The sequence below is a fragment of the Grampus griseus genome, assembly GCF_964374135.1.
Source record: "Grampus griseus genome assembly, chromosome: 18".
Lineage (NCBI taxonomy): Eukaryota > Metazoa > Chordata > Mammalia > Artiodactyla > Delphinidae > Grampus > Grampus griseus.
The window spans coordinates 28,167,687-28,192,905 of NC_139012.1; the positions used below are offsets into that span (position 1 = coordinate 28,167,687).

Here is a 25,219-nt window from a genome sequence, read left to right on the forward strand (position 1 = left end):
ATATATATATATATATATATATGATGTAATTACATACAATTTTAGGAAATAAACATTAGAATAAAAAATTTTTAGATCAGTACAAAAATTTAAACATAGTCATTTGTGGTCTTTAAGAATATGGACATTGAAAATCTGACATCGAACCATATGTCCTATGCAACTCTAGTATGAGCATGGATTACGTTGTGAGAGAGAAATAAAGAACTAATTTTTTGGAAGGTTTGAGAAATCTGGTCTGAAAAGAAACAACTGATTGATATTCACATTCGGCTAACTTTGAATGAATACTTACTTTGCATCACAAAGTACTAACTTGTGTATTTCCACGTGGGTTATCTCATTCAGATCTCACAAAATCTTGCAGGACAGCATATGGGGCTCAGAACGGCTAAGTGAATTTTCCAAGGTCAATTGACTAATTTGTAAAAGAGTCAAGGCTTGAGGCTGAGCCACCTGCCCATCTGAAATCAACTCTTAAATATTTAATTAGAGCCTTCATTCCAGCTTTTTGCATGACAGAAATATGAGAAGTCAACCCCAAATTTGAATAAACAATTCATAATGTGGAGGATAAATGGGACAATTACATTCTTAAATCATGGGCTACAATAATGATTTGACACACCTTCATGAGATACAATATTCTCTGGTATGTTATATATATATATATTAATTATTTATATATTTGCTATTACGCTGGTAGTTCTTAATTTTTTTCCATGAGTTTGGAAAAGCCTTGTCACCAATGCTATTGGTTAGCAGGATGGTTTAGGAGTCAGAGCAAGGCCATTTCTTCTCCTACTTTCTTGGGCAAGTTAGTCAACCTTTCTAAGCTTCCTTTTGTAAACTAGGATAATAATATCTAATTTCATAAGGTTGCAGTGAGAATAAATGAGTTAATGTAAGTAAAATTTATAGGCACAATGACTACAGTTGTGACTGAACTGAGTAAGAATAAATAAGTGATAATTAACAGAAGTGTAGTGACACAGCACTAGGCACTATGGATTCCAGAATTCTGAGGGACTATATTTTCATTTTTATTTCTGCCCTAACTTTCACATCTTTAGAGTTAACTCCTGTTTTCATAAATCTCCCTTTTCCAGTCCTGAATAGCAGATTTCAAGTAAGGTTCTTTTACAGAGAATCAGTGTAGGGACTCTGACTCACAAAATTAATATTGATAAGGATGAATAATAACATAAAAGTCCTCATATTTATGTGGGATGAGATTTAATACTCCTTTTATATAACATCCAAGCCATCAATAAGTGATAAATATGCTAATTAAGCAGCATTCCATAGCTACACTTAAACCTCACATTTAAAATACTAGCTGCGGGCCTGGGAGATCAGGAGGCAGGCAGGAGGGGCCCTCCAGGAGGAGCGGGAGAGGAGTGGAGGTTCATTGCCACACCCACTCAGTCCTGGGGAGGCTGCTGAGCTCCTAGGCCATCCCCTGCCCTCCAAAGCCCCCTCCAGGCTGCGTGGGTCTTTGGGGGCATAGGACGGAGGCTGGGGAGATCAAGAGAGGCAGGAGGGAGGGGCCCTCCGAGGCTGGAGGAGGAGGAGAGGAGAGGAGGGCATTTGCCCCTCCTACTCAAGCTCAGGAAGCCTGCTGGGCTCCCAGGTGAGGCCCCCTGCCCTCTGAGACCAGGGGTGGGGGGCATGCCTGGGCCCCTTCTGTTCCTTGAGCCTAAGCCTCACCCACCACAGCCCCCAGGGCCTTTTCCAGCCCTGTGGGTCCTGAGCATTGGCCCTGCCCACCATCCAAACCTTGCCCTTGCTTAGGCCCTGCCCTCCATAGCCAAGGCCTTTTTTTTTTTTTTCTTTTCCCCCCTCCTCTTTTTTACTATTGTGGTACTGATGTACCTTCTGGTTGTTGATTCAACTATCTTTTTATTTTATATTCTCCTAACATATCTGTTAGTTTCCTAGTCTAATGTTATTTTTTACTCTGTTTTTTTCTTTATTTTTTGCTGCCCCAGGTGGCTTGTGGGGTCTTGGTTCACAAGCCCAGGGCCAAAGCTCCTGCAGTGGGAGCTCTGAGTCCAAACCACTGGACTAACAGAGAAAGACCCCAGGGAATATTCACTGGAGTAAGGTCTCACAGAGTTCTGCATCTCAGCACCAAGACCCAGCTCTAGCCAATAGCCTACAAACTCCAGTGTTGGAAGCCTCAGGCTAAACAACCAGTAAGACAGGAACACAATCCTACTCAAAAAAAAAAAAAGAAAAGAAAAGAGAGACAGTAAAAAAATATGCCACAGATGAAAGAAAAAGGTATAAACCTACAAGACCAAATAAATGAAGAGGAAATAGGCAATCTACCTGAAAAAGAATTCAGAGTAATGATATTAAAGATGATCCAGAGTCTCAGAAATAGAATGGAGGCATGGATTGAGAAAATATGAGAAATGTTTAACAAAGATCTAGAGAACTAAAGAACAAACAAACAGAGATGAACAACACAATAACTGCAATGAAAAATACACTAGAAGGAATCAATAACAGAATAACTGAGGCAGAAGAATGAATAAGTGAGCTGGAAGACAAAATGGTGGAAATAACTGCCGAGGAGCAGAATACAGAAAAAAGAATGAAAAGAATTGAAGACAATCTCAGAGACCTCTGGGACAACACTAAATGCACCAACATTCAAATTATAGGGGTCCCAGAAGAAGAAAAGAAAAAGAAAGGGTCTGAGAAAATATTTGAAGAGATTAGAGTTGAAAACTTCCCTAACATGGGAAAGGAAATAGTCACCCAAGTCAGGAAGCACAGAGAGTCCCAGACAGGATAAACCCTAGGAAAAACACACCAAGACACATATTAATCAAACTAACAAAAATTAAATTCAAAGAAAAATATTAAAAGCAGCAAGGGAAAAGCAACAAATAACATACAAAGGAATCCCCATAAAGTTATCAGCTGATTTTTCAGCAGAAACTCTGCAGGCCAGAAGGGAGTGGCAGGATATACTTAAAGTGATGAAAGAGCAAAACCTACAACCAAGATTACTCTACCCAGCAAGGATCACATTCAGATTCGATGGAGAAATCACAAGTTTTTCAGACAAGCAAAGGCTAAGAGAATTCAGCACCACCAGACAAGCTTTACAACAAATGCTAAAGGAACTTCTCTAGGTGGGAAACACAGCAGAAGAAAAAGACCCCCAAAAACAAACTCAAAACAATTAAGAAAATGGTAATAGGAACATACATATTGATAATAACCTTGAATGTAAATGGATTAAATGCCCCAACCAAAGGAGAGAGACTGGCTGAATAGATACAAAAACAAGACCCATATATATGCTGTCTATAATAGACCCACTTCAGACCTAGGGACACATACAAACTGAAAGTGAGGGGATGGAAAAAGATATTCCATGCAAATGGAAATCAAAAGAAAACTGGAGTAGCAATACTCGTATCAGATAAAATAGACTTTAAGATAAAGGCTGTTACAAGAGATAAGGAGGGACACTACATAATGATCAAAGGATCAATCCAAGAAGAAGATATAACAATTATAAATGTTTATGAACACAAAATAGGAGCACCTCAATACATAAGGCAAATTCTAACAACCATGAAAGGAGGAATCAACAGTAACACAATAATAGTAGGGGACTTTAACACTCCACTTACGCCAATGGACAGATCATCCAAACAGAAAATAAATAAGGAAACACAAGCTTTAAATGACACAATAGACCAGACAGACCTAATTGATATTTAGAGAACATTCCACCCAAAAGTGTCAGATTACACTTTCTCTCAGTTGCTGATAGATAGATAGATAGATAGATCACATCTTGGGTCACAAATCAAGCCTTAGAAAACTTAAGAAAACTGAAATCGTATCAAGCATCTTTTCTGACCACAGTGCTTTGAGACTGGAAATCAATTACAGGAAAAAAACTGTAAATAACACAAATACATGGAGGCTAAACAGTGCGTTACTAAATAATCAAGAGATCACTGAAGAAATCAAAGAAGAAATCAAATAATACATAGAAACAAATGACAACGAAAACACAATGACCCAAAACCTATGGGACACAGCAAAAGCAGTTCTAAGAGGGAAGTTTATAACAATACAATCTCACCTCAAGAAACAAGAAAAATCCCATAAACAATATAAGCCTACACTTAAAAGAGAAAGAAGAACAAAGAAAACCCAAAGTCAGTACAAGGAAAGAAATCATAAAGATCAGAGCAGAAATAAATGAAATAGAAACGAAGAAAACAATAGCAAAGATCAATAAAACTAAAAGCTGGTTCTTTGAGAAGATAAACAAAATTGATAAACCCTTAGCCAGACTCAACAAGAAAAAAAGGGAGAAGACTCAGATCAACAGAATTAGAAATGAAATAGAAGTATCAACTGACACTGCAGAAATACAAAGGATCATGAGAGATTACTACAAACAACTATATGCCGATAAAATGGACAACCTGGAAGAAATGGACAAATTCTTGGAAAGGTACAATTTTCCAAGACTGAACCAGGAAGAATTAGAAAATATAAACAGACCTATCACAAGTAATGAAATTGAAACCATAATTAAAAATCTTACAACAAACAAAAGTTCAGGACCAGATGGCTTCACAGGTGAATTCTATCAAACATTTAGAGAAGAGCTAACACCCATCCTTCTCAAACTCTTCCAAAAAATTGCAGAGGGAGAAACACTCCCAAATTCATTCTACAAAGCCACAATCACCCTGATACCAAAACCAGAAAAAGATATCACAAAAAAGGAAAATTATACACCAATATCACTGATGAACATAGATGCAAAAATCCTGAACAAAATACTAGCAAACAGAATCCAATAGCACATTAAAAGGATCATACACCATGATCAAGTGGGATTTATCCCAGGGATGCAAGGATTCTTCAGTATACGCAAATCAGTCAATGTGATACACCACATTTACAAATTAAGGAATAAAAACCAAATGATCATCTCAATAGATGCAGAAAAAGCTTTTGACGAAATTCAACACCGATTTATGATAAAAGCTCTCCAGAAAATGGGTATAGAGGGAACTTACCTAAACATAATAAAGGCCGTATATGACAAAGCCACAGCAAGCATCATACTCAATGGTGAAAAACTGAAAGGATTTCCATAAGATCAGGAACAAGACAAGGATGTCCATTCTCGCCACTTTTACTCAACATAGTTTTGGAAGTCCTAGCCACAGCAATCAGAGAGGAAAAAGAAATAAAAGGAATACAAATTGGAAAAGAAGAAGTAAAATTGTCACTGTTTGTTGATGGTATGATACCATACGTAGAAAATCCTAAAGATGCCACCAAAAAACTACTAGAACTAATCAATGAATTCGGTAAGGTTGCAGGATACAAAATTAATGCACAGACATCTCAGGCATTCCTATACACCAACAACGAAAAATCAGAAAGAGAATTTAAGGAAACACTCCCATTTACCATTGCAAGAAAAAGAATAAAATACCTAGGAATAAACCTGCCTAAGGAGACAAAAGACCTGTATGCAGAAAACTATAAGACACTGATGAAAGAAATTAAAGATGATACAAACAGATGGAGAGATATACCATGTTCTTAAATGGGAAGAATCAACAATGAGAAAATGACTATACTACCCAAAGCAATCTACAGATTCAATGCAATCCCTATGAAATGACCAATGGCATTCTTCACAGAACTAGAACAAAAAATTTCACAATTTGTATGGAAACACAAAAGACCCTGAATAGCCAAAGTAATCTTGAGAAAGAAAAGCAGAGTTGGAGGAATCAGGGTCCCCGACTTCAAACTATACCACAAACCTACAGTAATCAAGACAATATGGTACTGGCACAAAAACAGAAATATAGATCAATGGAACAGGATAGAAAGCCCAGAGATAAACCCACACACATATGGTCACCTACTTTATGACAAAGGAGGCACGAATATATGATGGAGAAAAGACAGCATCTTCAATAGTGGTGTTGGGAAAACTGGACAGTTACATGTAAAAGAATGAAATTAGAACACTACCTAACACCATATACAAAAATAAACTCCAAATGGATTAAAGACTTAAATGTAAGACCAGACACTATAAAAATCTTAGAGGAAAACATAGGAAAAACACCCTTTGACATAAACCACAGCAAGATCTTTTTTGACCCACCTCCTAGAGTAATGGAAATAAAAACAAAAATAAACAAATGGGACTTAATTAAACTTAAAAGCTTTTGCACAGCAAAGGAAACCATAACAAGACAAAAATACAACCCACAGAATGGGAGAAAATATGAGCAAATGAAACAACAGACAAAGGATTAGTCTCTAAAATATACAAACAGCTAATGGAGCTCATTATCAAAAACCCAAACAATCCAGTTAAAAAAATGGGCAGAAGACCTAAATAGACATTTCACCAGGAAGACATACAAATGGCCAAGAGGCATATGAAAAGATGCTCAACATCACTAATTATTAGAGAAATGCAAATCAAAAGTACAATGAGGTATCACCTCTACCTGTCAGAATGGCCATTATCAAAAAATCTAGAAACAGTAAATGCTGGAGAGGGTGTGGAGAAAAGGCAACTCTCTGCACTGTTGGTGGGAATGTAAATTGATACAATCACTATGGAAAACAGTATGGAGGTTCCTTAAAAAACTAAAAATAGAACTACCATATGACCCAGCAATCCCACTACTAGGCGTATACCTTGAGAAAACCATAATTCAAAAAGAGTCATGTACCACAGTATTCATTGCAGCACTATTTTCAATAGCCAAGACATGGAAGCAACCTAAGTGTCCATCGACAGATGAACGGGTAAAGAAGATGTGGCTCATATATACATTGGAATATTACTCAGCCATAAAAAGAAACGAAATTGAGTTATTTGTAGTGAGGTGGGTGGACCTAGAGTCTGTCATACAGAGTGAAGTAAGTCAGAAAGAGAAAAACAAATACTGTATGCTAACACATATATATGGAATCTAAAAAAAAAAAATTGGTATCGATGAACCTAGTTGCAGGGCAGGAATAAAGAGGTAGACATAGAGAATGGACTTGAGGACATGGGGTGGGAGGGTGAAGCTGGGGCAAAGTGAGAGTAACATCAACATATATATACTACCGAATGTAAAATAGTTGGCTGGTGGGAAGCAGCAGCATAGCACAGGAAGATCAGCTCGGTGCTTTGTGTCCATCTATAGGGGTGGGATAGGGAAGATTGGAGGGAGACACAAGAGGGAGGGGATATGGGGACATGTGTATGCATATGGTTGATTCGCTTTGTTGTGCAACAGAAACTAACACAGTATTGTGAAGCAGCTGTACTCCAATAAAGATCTATTAAAAACAAAACAAAATAAAATAAAATACTAGCTGCACATCTTTTAAAATGTAGAAATTAGTTAAATTATTTTTTAATGTGAGTTATAGTAGAAAATATGCCCATTAATATATGTAAAAAGTACAGGATTTCAGAAGTAGCTTAGAAGTATCAAAATCATTTGATTCTGCAGTCTGAATGATGTAAAATTCAAAACTGACTTCTTCAACAGAACTGCTAGAACTGTGTGAGGAGACCTCCCAGATCGCATCTTTCAAATCTAGAAACAGAGACAGCAGGCTTTGCATTCACCTAACCCGTGATGGTCCTTCCCTATTACTAGAGTCACCTTCTTGACCTCAGGGGTTACCATACTATCTTAATAGCCTGAGCATTAAATGATCCTCCCCGTAACATTTTAAAATACAATAGTACTTTACCAAATACTTGGGGATAATGGAATAAAAATTAAGTGGATTATCATGATATTCCATAATCCAGTTTCCCAGGAATGCCAAACAGGGACGGTTGGCAATGGCAAACAGTGAGAGATCACCAGGAAATGTGAATTTTGGGGAATTAGAATTCTGTCCCAGGAAGTGATTCTCCCTCCAAAGCTAACCTTGGATGAACTGAGTGACATTTTTTAAGGAAGCTGGTGCTTTTCATTATGACTTGAGAGTAAAATCACATTACCATGCCTAACATGGCCTTGCACACAGTAGCTGCTCCGAAAATACTTGTGGCCTTAAATTAATTTAAATTCTCTTTTTTCCCCTTCTCTGGTAGAAATCTATGCTACCTTACCCAGCTCTGGGAAAAGACCTGAAAGGGACCCCAAGGAAAAGATATTAGACCCTGAACCTTTATCAGTCAGCTTCGGCCACATCTAGGTACAGAGTGTGCACAATAACCTCTCAGAAAAAGTTCAGAAGAGACGGTGATGGACATTTCACCTCCATTTGCGTCAATCACCTAGAACCTGCCTTATTTCACCCCTGAATTGCACATATTTCTTTCCTTTTTTTCACACAGCTCCCAACCAAGGCTTTGTTTCCTTATTTTGGGACATTTCCTTAGGGGTTGAATTTTGCCCTCCCACCAAATTTCTACGTTGAAGTCCTAACGCCAGAAAAAATCGAGTTCAAATGAAGTCATTAGGGTGGGCCCTAATCCAATATGATTGGTAGCTTTATAAGAAGAGGAAATTTAGGCTCAGATACACACACAGATGGATAACAATGTGAAGACAGAGGGTAAAGATAGCCCTCTACCAGCCAAGGAGAGAGGCCTGGAATAGATCCTTCCCTCTGGACCTTCAGAAGGAGCCAACCCTACTGACATACTGATCTTGGATTTCTAGCTTCCAGACGGTGAGAAAATTAATTTCTCTTTTAAGCCACCCAGGCTGTGGTTCTTGTTATGGCAGCCCTAGCAACCAAATACACATTTGCTTCTGCCCTCATGACGTGGTTATGTTTAGTTTCTCAGCCTGATGCTGGATGCCCTCACCTGCTCTGACACTTTCCACTCCTGGCTGCTGCAGATACTGCATCTTTGATCTGCCTATACCACCCCACCTCCTCAAGCCCAGTACCCAAGTCTTTTGGACCCTAGCTATTGTGAAGGAGAGCAGAAATGGATTTAGATCTAAGCAGGGAGGAGAAACCAGAATCCTGCAAATCCAACCACTGTAGGTAGATAACTCAAAACTGGAACGTATGCTTGTCTTCAAAGAAGCACACTCCCAAAGGGATATAATTGTGAATCATTGAGTAAACCATGTTATTAGGGGGTTCATAGAATTTTTGCTGTTTTTATTAAACAGTGCCACACATCAAGTTTGGTAGAATGGATTATAAGATTTTATTCTGAATATTTTATACTAATATTTAAAGCAAAATTAAAAGTTCCAGATCATGAAAAGTACAAAATGTGGATTTACTCTGGTTGTTCACCCTGATTGATGTCATCAGCTAGATTTGGAGATCCAATAAAAGAAGTTCAGATTGCCCATAAACTTCCCAAGTTGAAGAATGTAAAAATAAATTTTTATTCTTTAATTAAGACTACATCTATCTTATCGTGTCTTTTACACTGTGGTAGAAGATGAAGAGCTGTGAGTCAAAGTGTGAAAAATAGATTTTTATAGAAGCCCAGCCAAACGCTGCAGGGTCAAACAAAGGCTTGATTCCAAACCTTTTCTGTGGCAGTTCAGTGGAAGACCTTATAATTTTGTGATTTTATGAGCAGTTGGAATTAACTTCAAGAAAAACCACCAGTTCTCTGTGGATACAGAGAGAAATGCTAAAAAGAAATTTTGTTAACCATAGCAACTGAAAATGCTTTTCTTTACATAGACTACACAATGTTTGGGAGAAGATATGAGTTATCTGTTATGTAGAGTCATAGCACACATTTTGAATATGAACATTTATCTATGTTATAATCATGTAAATTATTTTCTACTGCCCCATTAAGGAATATAATACTCCCTTGCAGAGCAGATTAAAGAAAAAAATAGAGATTCTGGGGACCAAGGCTTATTATGTCTCTTATAACACAACTTTTCCTAGGATATGCTCTACATGAAAGAAAGTTATCAGCTCACTCCCAACTTCTCTTCCTCTCTTATGAAGGTGTGGGAGGTATTTATCAAATGCTGCAATATGTTTCTCTCTCTCCGGCTCACTTACATCGTTTTTGCAGAGTATCAAACACATTTGCAAAATCAAAAACCTCCATATAGAAAATTTACTATGGTACTTCTTTTATGCCAAGAACTAAAACTAAGGCTTTAAGCTTTAGTTCAAAGGAATATTTATCTCTCTGAAGGGAGTGTAGAATACAGTGAGATAACTGCTATAATTCTTCAACTCCACTGAATTTGCAAAATGGTCCCAGCTTTACATATTTTCATAATTTGTTCAATGAGGGAGTCTTAAAGATTTTATATTAAAGAAATTAACAGGTCCATAGAGAAAATGATCAATTTAGGTATTTTAAATATAAGATATGACCAAGAATTTCAGTGGCTCTAATTCACCATGGTTCATTGAGATTATGTTTCAAAATAGGGTTTTTGGCTTAAGCAAGGAGACAAGTCATAGGATATCAGATCCCTCCAGTCTAGTTTCACTCATGGGGCTCAGAGTGTTAGAGTTATAAGGCAATGGGCTTTGTCTAGTTGGATGATCACAGGTCTTGATTAGTTTTGAAATTTAGTTTGTAACTCAGAGAATATTTATTAAGCACCTAATACGTGCCAAGCATTGTGCCATGAATTGTAGATAAAGACATGAGCAAGAGAGATCCAATCTTTGCCCTTAAAAAATCCAATAGTGGATGAGAGATTATTAAATAATAATGCCAAGAGACAAATACCATAGGACAGAAGAACAGAGAGCTTGAGAACATCCAGAATGACCTGATGCAGAAGTGATGGGTCAGGTTGGGCTTCCCAGAGCCTGAGTAAAAGACACCTAAGCTGACACCTAAAGGATAAGTAGCAGTTAACCATGCAGCAGCGATGACAGAGGAGCGAGGCGTGCTCATGTCAGGGGGTGTGTGGGTGGGCTTTGCTTGTGGGTGGAGCATAAGGAATGGGGCTGGGGAGGCCTGTGGAGGCAACATCATGGCGAGCTTTGGAAACCAGGTTAAGGGGTACACTGTTGTCCAGTGGCAATGTGAAGCCACTGGAGGATTTCATCAGAGGAAGGACAGGATCAGATTTGTGTTTTAAGAAGATCACTCTACAGCATGGCAGACAGATTGAAGGGCAGAAGGTACCAGAGACAGCAGAGGGACCAGTGAGGAGACTTAACAGTAAGCTGGGCCATAGTAGCAGTTGGGATGATGAAATGTCTCGGTTCCTGAGATCACTAGGAGAAGCATCCAGAGTGACCTACTGATTATGGGGAATGAAGCAATGGAAAGAGTCAAGGTTACCTCCCACCTCCAGCGCTCTGTCTTGAGCAGAAGTATGAGAAATATTCAATAGGAAGATAGGAAGGAAACTTCTTATTGGGATATTAACAAGGTATGTCTTAGCAAATAGGAAGCCCTTATAAAGATGGCCGTATAATACTACAAATAGTTCAGAATATTTTTTCTGCTTTAGATGAAGGTTGCCTTTTCTAACTGTAAAGACCTGTATCACTAGATGTTTTTCAATCTTTACGTGGGAGCAGCAGTTTATAGGCTACCAATAATTGAATATCCCCCTTTAATGTTGGTTCATGAAAATGTGAAACTGTCATTGCTAAAATTCACAGTTTCTCCCTGAATAAATGAAAATTCTGTACACATCTGCATTTGCTCAAGTTGTTGTGTTCCTAGAAAGAGCTCAGGGACACCTGCTTACATTCTGATCCATGACTGAAATTTATTCCACCCCTAACTGTGAATTAAATATACAGCTGCTGGAAATGTCAGCAAAGTCACATAAAAGGAACTCTGATTCACTGCTGTTATACTATTAAATAATCAGTGCTCCTGTCACATTGAATTGGATGTAAAAGTGCCTTGTGGCTGTTATTCCTACTGGGAGTCATGTTAAAATGCCCCCTCTCTTTACCCATTAAAATCAAGTGGGCCACATAAATACATTGCAGATACAGGTGACTGAACATATTGAATGAAGTCACTTTTTTCAAATAGGCAGCTTAGTCTTTCCTGTTTGTTCTGCAGTAATTCTTGAACATCCTGGCTGATTATCATCAAATCTGGTGTAACTACTAAAGAATAGTCAGACATCACTTAGGTTAGATTTGTGGATCAAGCTGCCATCTGATATACAGAACAAACGAGTGGTTACCAGTGGGGAGAGGCAAGGGGGAGAGGGGCAACATAGGGGTAGGCAATTGAGAGGTACAAACCATTAGGTATACAATAAGCTACAAGGATATATTCTATGATATGGAGAATATGGCAAATAGTTTGTAATAACTATAAGTGGAGTATAACCTTTAAAATTGTGAATCACTATATCATATACCTGTAATTTATATCATATTATACATCAACTATACCTCAATAAAAAGTTTAAAAATAAATCCTTAGAAAAGGCTGCCATCTGAAAACAACATGATGGTCAATATTTTTAAATTTCTTTTTTATAGTAATCCTATCTGTATAAGGAAAATGTCCTCTTCTTATAGATACTTTGTTAGGAGTTGCTGAAATACAAATTACTTTTATGAAATTAGCCTCTTCTAATAAACAAAAGGCAAAACTCTTATGAGAAAGTTACCATTATATGTCAACATAGTGCATTTGCAGAAGGAGGAAGGGAAGGAGGCAAAAGTCAGAAGAAGGGGAAAGGGAGGAGGGAGAGGAGGAAGGAGGGAACAGGAGTGGGGGAGAGAGAGAGACAGACAGAGGGCGCTACAGTTTATGGAAACAGCCGCTAAGGGAGAAGTTGGCTACAGTAGCCACTGTTAGTTATTCCATACGTACTTGTTAAACCTAACCACTTCCAACATGGGTTGGGAACCTCCTAAAACTGTTACTAATAAAAATAAAAATCTGCCCCTACCAGTACACTCTGAAGAAATGCTTCTACTTATCAAAGATATTTCCATACGCTTACCAGTGGCAAGGTCGGCACCAAAAGTCCGCTATTATTTCAGTTATTAGAAAATCTCTATAAGACAAATCTTCCTCTCCTCTCTGTCATTTCCACAATAATTTTCTAGAAAAAAAGTGTATCTAATTGTAGTCCTTTAACTGCAGGGGTGGGAGGGGAATTAGAAAGGAAGGGACTGTTAGGAGAATAAAGGACAGAAAGAAGGGGTAAATCTGAGGGTTTTTTGCTCCCGATCTTTTGTTCTTCCAGTAGTGACATCAGAAGGACTTGGGTTTAGATCCAGGATGTGTTTTCTTTCTTGAGAAGTTTATTTTATATCTTTGAGCTATAGTTTCTTCTTCTATAGAATAGCATGCGTGAATATATTTCTCATGGGGCTGGTTGTTGTGAGGATTAAATGTATATAAATTGCCAGGCACACCAGAGGTGTTCAATAAATACTGCTCTCTAATTAGCAATTGCTCTTCAATTGCCTTGGTACCTTCCTACCTCAGACACCCCAACACCTTGTGATAAAAACACACAAACAGAAAAGGCAAATTAAAACACTAGGATTGACATATATACACTCCCATGTGTAAAACAGATAGCTAGTGGGAGCATGCTATAAAGCACAGGAAGCTCAGCTCGGTTCTCTGTGACAACCTACATGGGTGGGATGGGGGGGAGGGGTGGGAGGGAGGTCCAAGAGGGAAGGGATATAGGTATACAGACAGCTGACTCACTTCATTGTACAGCAGAAACTAACACAACATTGTAAAGCAATTATACTCCAAAAAAAAAAAAAAAAACCACTAATGTAGAAAACAAAAAGCCATAAGATTTAGGCCGATGAGCATGTCACACTATCCTCTTTCTCCCTGTGGCTTCAAAGCACTTTTCCATATGTTAATTTGCTTTCTTCACCCCAGAATTTTGAGACTTTAATTCCCAGCTATATATTTATTATGGCAAAATTTCAGGTCAGCAGAACAATCTGGGCTTCTCATACAACGCACTCTGGTGCATTATCAATAAGCTCTTTTGGTGAAAGATATGACATAAAGATAGTGAATTATAAGATATTTACAAAACTCAAAATGGAAGTTCAAGGTTAAAATCTGCTGGAATATTTTGTGAGCCCACATGAGCTGTGGATCTGTAATTTTGAAGACTGAATATCCTTTCCAATGCTCCAATGCTCTGTAGGCATCTGTGTAAACCACCGATTTGGTCCAGCTTCTCCAAAATATGTTTTCCTCTTATTTAATTTCACTCATTTTTCATATCAGTCCTGATACTCTATCTCCTATAGGCAACAAACCCTAACTTGTCTTCGTGAAAATTAGAAGTACAAAACTGAGTCCAAAAGAGTGCAATTGGTTCCAGAAGAGTGTAGCATATTCTCGGCGGACAGGAAACACATGGGTTATAAATGTGTGCTCATTTGAACACTCAAGAAAAACGAAAGCCTTCTTTTAGAAAAAGAGAAGAAAGAAAGCAAGAAAGCGAGCAAGAAAGGAAATTCCTAACCTAGAACCTTGAGTTCTTTTTTAAATGCATGTCAAGATAGTTAGGCAAAGTCATTTACCGCTTAGTATTTCTGAGAGGTGAAGGTTTCACTTCAATAAGATTGTCCAAAGCTTGGCTGTTCAAAAGAGAAAAAAATAAACTCCAATTAGTGATAGGTTGTTTTGTTTGTGCTAGGTCTATAAAGCAATATAATAAATCTACTCCACTCAGGGGCAACAGACATGAGAATGTGAAATGACTGTTTTTATTTGATTACCTTTGATTGCTTCTGATTACTTCAGGATTCACTTTGATGAGGTTATTGAGATCCTGGTTTCTTTAAAAAGAAAAATAAAAAGCAAGCAGGTTAATTATAAATAAATTCTTTTGGTAAGATCATTAAGGTTATAAATGTGCTTGAAATAATTGTAAAACAAAACATTCTTCCTACCCAAAGCACAAAAATTAATACAGTTCTATTACCTTTGGTTGTTGGAGAGAGTTTCAGGATTCACTTTGATGAGCTTATCAAGATCTTGATTTCTTCAAATGGAAAAAAAAATTAAAGCAGCTTGTGTTAGAGATAATGTAGGTTTAAGGTGGCTGGAATTGGAAGAAGGGATTAGCTAGTTTATCATTTAGTATAAGACATATTGGTTTGGCATAGAACCCCCTTGAAATAAATTATCAAACCAATCCAGGGAGGACTAATTATGTTGGATCAGGAGAAGAATTACTCTGACTTCACACACTTATTGTCAGAGCCCATCTACAAGGGCACACTAACTCAGAGTTCACAGCAAACATCTCATGATTGACCACTTTTACTCTGGAATGTTTTAACAGTATGACGATACAGACTGATTCTAAGGTCCTTGATATTTTAAAAATCATATTCACCAGCTAAATATACCATTTTTTAAAAAAATAAGAAACTCCCAAACTAGGATTATACTTAACATAAGTCTTGGCAAAGAGAGTTCCAGTAATCCATCAAAATTGTGACTTTTCTTTCCTCTACCATGACTTAAAAAGCTGAAATCATGGTAAATTAGGGACATACTCTGATAACTGTCCACTTCCTAGTTGAAACCCTATCAGTTTCTTTCCTCAGTCGGAGAACAGTATTTCCTCCCACCTGGTTTGCTATCACTCATTGCCTCTGTATAATACTTTGCTTCTAAGGGCTGGAAAGTAGTGATTTTTCAACGTGTTCCTCTAAACTGCTTTATAATATTTATTCACAGAAGAGCCCACAGTAGCAAGAAATCTTGGGATTGATAACACCTGCTTTCAGTAAATTTTGGCAGCTACCTGCCTGTACCTTCTTCCCCCCAAAAGTCCTTTTCCCTTATATAAAAATAAAGTATGGTTTACTCTTCAAAAAGACTGATGCAAGGTTAGGAACTGAAGGAGAGCCACTTAGAGGTTAGTCATCAAAGTCTGAGAAAAAGGTCTGCATTTCCTTCCCCAACCCCTAAGCCTTTCCATAGAATTTGCTTCCCAGCTCATGGCTTCACTGAGTTTGATCTCTTCATCCTTGTTCTCAGAACTCCACAGTAGACAGAAAGCCCCTAAATGAATGTTTACTGTTTTGAATTATCTTCAATAGTAATATTATCAATTAAAGATAATCAACTGGTATCTACAAACACTATCAAAGAAATGATAAACATATGACAACTATCCAAAATAAAATTTTCTTGTATAAATTGATTACAACAACCTGTTATAAAGTTAAATTGTGCCTGAAAGACGATCTTTAAAATGAGGATAATTTCATACATTAAAAGAAAAAAAGTACAAAAAATAAAACTTTGTAGAGGAAATAATATGTCAAAGTCCACAACCTTTTAATACATAAAATCAATCACAATATTTTAGTGTAACTACATATAATATTCACCAACCAGCATAATTAGGAGTAAGCTGCATAAAAAAATGCAAACACAAACATGAGAACTCCCGTTTTTACTGTTCTGCTCAGTACAGAAAACTTGGTTCATTCCAAACCTTAGAACTGTGCTATTCAAACTACTACATCATAGAGCTCATTAAAAAATACAATTTACATCACAGCCCAATACTTTCTGTTTTCAGTCAGACAGACAGACACACACACATAATAAAACATAAATTTCACAAAATAAGACACCCACTACGTAAGAACTCTCATGTTTTCTGCTCTACTTCACTCTAGCTAACCGGGAAAAAATGCTGACTGCCGCTCACTAAATTAATTACAAGACCATTTAATGGGATGTGACCCACAATTTGAGAAACACTAGCTTAGAAAACATATATATAAACGCGTGCTATGTTTTACCACTTCTCTTAAAAAGACGACACCTTGGGTCAATAAAGCAAGGATCTCAGTAATAGTCCTGAATTGCCTTGACTGATAGCATCATGCAACTTAATGAATTGAAAACTTACAGACGCTTTTTTCAGACCCTGGATCCTACAAACACAGGAATCTTATATCTAAATTTTATCCAGGAAAAATGTAACGTTTTTCCTACTCAAGTTACTGCTTTCATTTATTTTGCTTTAAGGATATAGGGATACATTGAAATATTTAGCTATTATTATTTTCATGTAGTTCAAAAGTTGTAAAGTGTTTTGCGGTCATTGGCACAAATTTGTGCCATTGTCACTTCAAAGACTGTGAAGTAATATTTCAAGTGACCCTATGAAAGTAGTAGAGAACATCTCCAGGCTGTCCCATGGCAGGAGCAAAGGTCCTAGCTTTATAGTTTCCACTATTTCCTGAGGTACTGAATCAACTTTCACCTATTTTAAGATCAAAGTCTCCATGCTGTGATTTAAAGACCAGGAGTTGGGCTGGGAGTTGGAAGAACTCACAGAAGATTATGAGACTTTTGCCCCGAATACTTCAGTGTTCTCATTTGTAAAATTGGGAGATTGGATTTGTTCATCTCTAAGCCTCTGCCCATCTCTAACATCTTCTACCCCTAGGAATCTATGAATGTGAATTTTACTGCCTGTCGTGTTTATTAGCTATTTCATGTCTCCTTTTCTTTTTAAATGCAACTCACTGACAATACATTCTATATTCAGCAAGCAGTACATAAGCGTCCCAAAATGTAATATATTAAATTGACAACCTAGTATTGTCTTGGAGTCCCATCTCTTTGCCCCCAATACATAATTAGCTTTAAACTATGATAATTGCTTGCTATTAATAAGATTGAGTATGTCTACTGAATTCTCTTTTTGGCATCCACGGCCTATAATTATACCTAATGTGCACCTAATGATACCTAGCTGTAAGCTTCAAACCCAGTAGGTGCTCAGTAATTATTCACCGCCTAACAGATCACAGAACTACTATTCGTCTTCCACTAGTTTTCTCTGTGACACTGGTCACATCACTTAACCTTTCTGAGTCTTAATTTCCTCTTCTGTAAATAGAATCGGTTTGACTGGAACAGTGGTTTGCAAGTGTTCATAGTAACTGGGCTATGAGTTTTCTGAGGTTCCTTCCTTCCATCTCCAAAATTTTGCAATTTTTGTACATACCAGTTAAACTCAAAAAAGTGAAATCATAAAAACATTCTTAAATATATACATAATATATAAGTACATACATATAATAGTAGTGTATAATGATATAAAAATCTTCATATAACCAGAGACAAAAAGTGAATTTCATTTTCATCATTGTAGATACTACTTAAAGAATTATCAAATTTTAGATCCATTACTTTGCTGCGAGCAGCAAACCATCTAAGAAATAATGAACCTCATAAAATTTCCACCGACTACTAGAAAACACCCTCTGAAAACGAGGTGAATGGTATTGCTTACAACTAATGAGGTGTCCAGCTCTTTTCAAAAAATTAACTATCATTCATAAATTTAACCAAATCCAGAGACAAAGGTATTAACATCAATACTACAAAACATGAACAGGGCATAGACTAGCTATGTTTCTACCCAAATCACTCCCTTCAATTGCTTTACTTGAGCTGCCTTTCTTTTTATTAGCAAATAGATATCTAAGTTTTCAGGGACATATAAAAATTGTGATGACTTTTCAAGATTTATATTCAGTTTGCCCATAGAATGATTACAAGTCATTTATATTCAAATTGTACTTAGTTAGGGAGAAACAAAGCAAAGTAAATAAATCACATCCTTCTCTTACCCGGCTGTGTTTTTGACAGCTTTGGGGCTTACGTTAATAAGTTCATCAAGATCTTGTTCACTGCTAAAATAAAATAAAATAAAAGGTCAAATTCAGCTGGAAATCAGAAACAATGGCTGGCATTGTTTCTTCTGATGCTTGTGAATCATTCCATGGGATCCTAGACAAAAAGTGATAAATTTACCGAGTTTCTACTTTATATATATTAGTTATATTAGTTATCTTTTTTAAATCCTCAAAACAACTGAGTTAAATATTACCATTCTCTCTTTATAAATAAATTGAGTTTCATAGAAATTAAGACCCTCTTTGGGCCAGATACCTAAGAAATGACTGAGGGTGAACTAGGATTGAAACCATAGCTGGACCCCAAACCACATGCTCCCTTCTGCTAACATCCTTCCTCTCTCTATTCACAATAATTTCTTACATCTGCACAACGCTTTTCACCAACATTATCATCATAATAATCTTGAGAGGTAGCTTGGAGTTACTCTGTCACGTTTTTCTTAACTTTTGCTCCAGTGAATGATGGGTCTTAACTTTTCAAGAAGACAGGAGTATAATCAAAATCATGTAGAAATATTCTAATCAAGTATTAGAATGTTATGTCACCAATTTTCTGAAGAGTCATTTAATTTTTATTAATCCTTGGGTTTGTGAAAGAGAAGAAAGCCAATATTCTTTGGTTTATTCAGTTTTATGAACTTATAGTTTATTTACTATAAACTTGCAGTAATAACCTACTTATGCTACTGTTGTGTCCAGTGAATTTCTCAAATAGTCATTAAACAGAATTTGCTTCAGTATTACAATTTGAACAAAATTATAATGTAATAAATTGAAGCAACACAATAAAAGAAAAAATCTATCTACCATTATTACACACAACAAATCAATTTGTTCTCATTTTTTTCATGTCCCCTTTCAAATGTCCTTAGCCAAATAATCTTATTCTGGGGCATAAATTGAAGACTTGCTCACGAGTCTTCAATAATCTTACCTTTTTTTTGCTGAGGGAGTCACTTTGATAAGATGGTTCAGATCCTGGTTCCTAAAAAATGTTGTAAATTTCAATAAGGGGGTAAAATCAAGTCAAATCAATTACAATTTGTACATTTTTTTTCAATCTTAATATTGAATCAAGTGATTGTTGTTAATTCAAAACTTCATCTTGAGTTCTTTTTTAGCCCTCTGTAAAAGCAGGTGGCTACTATCAATTCATTTCTTACACAACTACATATATATGAAAATTTAATTTAGTTTTATTCTTATTTCTTTTAAGACAACCTCAAATTTAAATTGCTCGTAAACTCCTTGTTTTCCAAGAATATTTTTGAAGATTGTAATGAACAAGAGAAAAATTTAAGCTGTTGGTCATTTGCACGTGTTCCTTGCTTCCCTCCCCTCGAAACAAAACAAAACAAAAACCTGGGATTTTTTAAAAAAGAGGCTATTTCCTGATTCTAAGGTATGGAGGTAATATACATAATATTAATATGTAACATTCAGGCTACTCCAAGATATTAATCAGTTCAGAATCATGCTTCATGCAATGCTAAGTCAGAACAAGGAAGACTTCAGATTATATAACTTGCTTTTATTCTAAACAAATAGGCAATAATAGCTCTAAAGAGACATTTCTGTTATCGTACTGGGCCTTCATACCAACTCTAACACCAGAAGGCCTGAACAAGATGCCTAATTTGATATACCTTATTATTGGACAATTTGTTATACATCCTGAAAAGAAAAAAGACTGGAAAGGCTTATATCCCTGAACTAATCTTTAGCATTAACCTATAAACTAATTTTATCATGTACAAATCCTTCCATGTAAATTATTGCATTCTATTATATTGAACTATATGAAATTGTCCTCTTGTGGATCAAAAATTATTGAATGTCACAATTTCATAAAATCCAACCTAACAGATAATTTCTTTGGTATCTTCTTTGAACTAGGCATTGAGTGGTGCAATGAGGATCCAACAATGAAGAAAAACAGTAACAGTAATAATAATACCAATAGATAATATCTAATAAGTACTTGAGGAATAAGTGCTTCATAAGCTTGATAGCATATAATTTTTCTGGTAATTCATGAAGAAGGTAATTCTTACAATCCCCACTTTACAGATAAAGAAGCTGAGGCTTAAAGGAGTTTAAACTATGTGTCCAAGATTATACAGATAATAAGTATTCTCTGAACTCAAAAATTTCACTACCAAGTAGAAGAGATGGACACATGACCTAATGCAATACATGGCAAAGGGTGGGGACTGAAACGAGGCTCGCACACTGCACGGGAAAGGTCATATCATTAAGGCCATCTTCACTTTACAAACTAAGTCATCTTGGAAGAGGGACAAGGGATAGCTGTCTTTCATTGACTCTTTTATCTGTAACATGAAGTATTACATGGTCTCTGGATTCAGTACCTGACCCTCAGACAGTGGCAATGCGTTATGTTCTTATTTAGTGAACAAAATCTAAGGACAATTTAGCACTAAATAATCAGATAAAAGAATGATAAAATCTTTGGTCCAACCATAAAGTGAATAAAACAAGATATGCAAGGGAGGCTTTGTTTCAGAAGCTGTTCCAAGTACATTCAGAGTTGATCCTCTTCACTCACCCACATGAAACACTGTTTAGTCCAGGAGTCAGCAAACTATGGTCCTCAGGCTAAATTCAGCCTGTAGTCTTGTTATATAAGTAAAGTTTTATTGGAACACAGCCATGCCCATTCCTTTACAATGTATTATCAATGGTTGCTAGTTGACTAGTTAAAATAGAGACTGTTTTGGTCCCCCAAACCTGAAATATTTACTACCTAGCTCTTTAAGCAAAAGTTTCTGACTCCTGATCTAGTCTAATAAACTTTATATGATATCTACCTACTGTAAAAATAGAATTCCTATACACCAAGTAAGATAGAATATCTGTCAGAAAGGAAATATATACCTTGGTATCTTTTATATTTAACTCGCATTCAAACTAGCATAACAATATATATTTATAGATTCGTGATTTTTTTTACATCTCTGTTTACTCAACATGATGTACCTTAAAGAAAATTCTCTCTATAAAAGACAAATGTCATTCTTTGTATTCTTTATTATTTCAATAAACTAAGTATAATTTTAAAAAATAACCTCCCAACTTTAGGAATTGTTTGAGTGTAAACATAAGAGAAGAGGCAAAAAATGATGAAGGATAAAGGAAGGAGAATTTTCTTCACATGAAGACCTTCTCTTAGGCTGCTTATGTCTAAGAAATTGTATGGGGAAGATACTTCATCCCAGGAGGAAACTCGATTCATTTTGAGGAAATCCCAAACATGGAACACAAATCCCACACTGATAAGAGATTATTCCCATATTTTAAGGAATTCCTCCACAAATATCCACAACCAGGGAGCCCTGAATAAGGACTTGAAGACTAGGTTTCTGACATAGAGGTATTGATTTTGGGTCCCATTATTGGCTGTCTCTGTGATGGGACAATGAGTTTTATCATATTTTCGAGGTTGAATAGAAGAAAATGGAGAAAGAAGTTCCATAAACCTTACCCTTGGTTAGTTCTGTTTATTTCTGGAGCCACTTTGATGAGATTGTCAAGACTTTGGCCCCTTTAAAACATGGAAGAAATGATCAGAGAAATGGTCAACTTACATCAAGTGGTTTCAAATATTTATTAAAATGGAGAAACATTTTTATTATAGAAATATTTTACTATAAAATGTTTATTAAAATAGAGATCATCTCAAGGGGTTGGAGTTTTTCAGTGTTGACTCTGAAAAAATATATTTGGACCTAACTATAACTGCATAGAAATAATAAACAATAATTAATGGTTTCAGAAAATTCATGATGTGCCAGGCACTGTTCTAAGTGATTTACGTGATTTATATGATTTAATCCTCAGATCAGTCCAATGAAATAGTATTAAAAAATTAATAAGCAGGGCTTCCCTGGTGGCGCAGTGGTTGAGAGTCCGCCTGCCGATGCAGGGGACACGGGTTCGTGCCCCGGTCCGGGAGGATCCCACATGCCACGGAGTGGCTGGGCCCGTGAGCCGTGGCCGCGGAACCTGCGCGTCCGGAGCCTGTGCTCCGCAACGCGAGAGGCCACAACAGTGACAGGCCCGCGTACCGCAAAACAAACAAACAAAACCCAAAAAAGGTCATGGGGGTTCCATGGTTTTTCTTGAACTACCATGGATACTATAGCAGTGTCAGTCTGCTGAAATGATGATTTAATAACGTTTTTAAGCATTGGTTAATGTGAAACAAAAAAAGAGGTGTGTATTCAATCTTGCCCTTGCACACTTTTTCCTGTTCTTGGGTTCACTTTGATGAGGTTACTGAGGTCTTTGGAACTTTAAACAAAAGAGCAAACAAAAACATAATAAGTAAAAATGGAATTAAGTCAACTAAGTACTTTGAAGGATATATGTACTCAAGATGAATTTTGTGATTAGGTTTTGAGAGAAATCAATGCCAGTCTATGCCCTTCATTTAAAAGAGTAAACATTTTTGGGCTTCCCTGGTGGCGCAGTGGTTGAGAGTCCGCCTGCCGATGCAGGGGACACGGGTTTGTGCCCCAGTCCGGGAGGATCCCACGTACTGTGGAGCGGCTGGGCCCGTGAGCCACGGCCGCTGGGCCTGCGCTTCCGGAACCTGTGCTCCGCAATGGGAGAGGCCACAACAGTGAGAGGCCCGCGTAGCACAAAAAAAAAAAAAAAAAAAGAGTAAAAATTTTGACCTCCATACAAATCATTGGTATACTAGCTCAGTTTCCCATTTACAGTCAAAATAAAACCATAAAATTAGGGCAAGATTGAGTTAAAAAGATCAATTCTGGAACTATTTGCCAAAAACTCTCACCTGGCCAGCCCCTTTCAGTATTCTACATAATCCTATAGCTATAATTAAACTATATTTTGTTAATAATTTCCATTTGTAGTGCCTTCTTGCGTTAAAGGGATTTTATATCCATTATTGCACTTGATCCTTAATAATCAAATGACAAAGGTGGAACAGACATTATGATCCTCATTTTATAACTAAAGAAGCCTCAGCTCAGTGTTCGAGGGACTTGCTCCAAGGCACCCAGCCAGTAAGTAATGGAACTCAGACTTTCTGACTCCACAGATTTTCCAGCATAGCTTCTCTAATGAGAGCCACAAACTGATGCAGAATTTGATGCACAAATTGATGGGAAGGAAGAAAGATATGATATAATCCTCACCCTGGGTTACTTCTGTTCACTTCAGGGGTCACTTTGATGAGATTGTCAAGGCTCTGGCCCCTTAAAAGCATAGAAAACGTGATGAGGTTAATGATAGACTAGAACCAAGATGATAAAACTATTCATTAAAACTCAGGAACAGTATAAACACTCACTGAGATCATGCCAAAGAGCTGAAGATTGTTAAAGGTACGCAGAAGTATGTAGGGATTTATATATCTCTGAAACACATTGAGACTCAGTGAGACAATATTTTAATCTTGGAGCCATTAGGGCCACTAGCAAATACTGAACTAGGACTCTATTTTGATTCATTGAATGCTATGCTCTTAGCCTTTTCCAGGTGCACTAAACATATTTTGTAATAGTCTGTATACACATTTCATGGAACATTCCACAAGACACAACTCTACCTATCAACTTCCAACATGCTGTGGAACTTCTGAACTTTGGAGAAGTTTTGTAAAATTGACACTCATTAGCAGATTTTCTATTTAAACACTGGATTTAGATAAGTATACCAATTTGTTAAAGTCCACGATATACAAATCTGGTATCTGCTGCTGGTACTTATAACTGTGTGTTAAAACTACAAATTTTGACTAGTTGTGTTGGCAATAAATAATAGGAAGATTAAAATCTATAAAGTTCTGAAATGTAAGCTATATTTACTATAATATAAAACTCCGTGTAGTCAGTGAAAACACGTCAGTAATTTATGATTACCCTTTAGTATATCTGCTTCTGATTTTAATGGAATTTTGCTTTTCCTATTGCTTCTACATGTGTTTTCCACATTCACAGTGCCAGCCAAAGTGCCTCTGATCTACAGAGGATACCACATGGGTAAAGAACGTCCACAGAAGGCACTTTTACACTCTGGATCCCCATGCCCTGTGGCCCTGCTAAGATTGATCATGAAATCTCTGAGGTTGCATCAGTGCAACATCAAAGGTATAGATATTTGGAAGCAGCTAGACGTTGACTCAAGTTTTTACTTGTATGCAGATGTCTGAGAATGTGTACATCCCTGCTAAAAGCAGCAATAAAAAATTTGATCCTTTTTCATGCAAATAATGAAATTATTAACCCTGAAAGAGACAACCATTCTACACCAATACCCTTTGCTGATTTTTTTAACCCCTTGTTGCCTGAATGAAATATGTGGAATTTGAATGCTAGTGACTGAGAAAAAAAATTCCCAGGATTCTGCTTCTAGATTTGAGTACTCAAAAAGAAACTCCATAACATTAAGCACTGCAACTCCTCTCTTGTAATATTTGTATTGGTTGTGTTGTCAAGACCTTGATCTCTTTAAATATATTAAATAGGGCACATATCAGTATAAGGTTTCCTAAATTTTAAAGTTCATA

At 36.7% G+C, this 25,219-nt stretch overlaps 1 protein-coding gene across 1 annotated transcript in view; it reads right to left on the reverse strand.

Annotated features, from left to right (window-relative positions):
* Nucleotides 1-25,219, reverse strand: part of SCEL (sciellin) — a 130,966-nt gene that overhangs the window by 17,969 nt on the left and 87,778 nt on the right. Inside the window, exons 16-22 of the mRNA XM_082675543.1 lie at nt 23,847-23,906; nt 22,166-22,225; nt 19,595-19,645; nt 18,592-18,654; nt 14,904-14,963; nt 14,698-14,757; nt 14,500-14,556 (exon numbers count right to left, since the gene is read on the reverse strand). Coding sequence (XP_082531669.1) covers nt 14,500-14,556; nt 14,698-14,757; nt 14,904-14,963; nt 18,592-18,654; nt 19,595-19,645; nt 22,166-22,225; nt 23,847-23,906 — 411 coding nt within the window. The remainder of the gene's footprint in view (nt 1-14,499; nt 14,557-14,697; nt 14,758-14,903; nt 14,964-18,591; nt 18,655-19,594; nt 19,646-22,165; nt 22,226-23,846; nt 23,907-25,219) is intronic.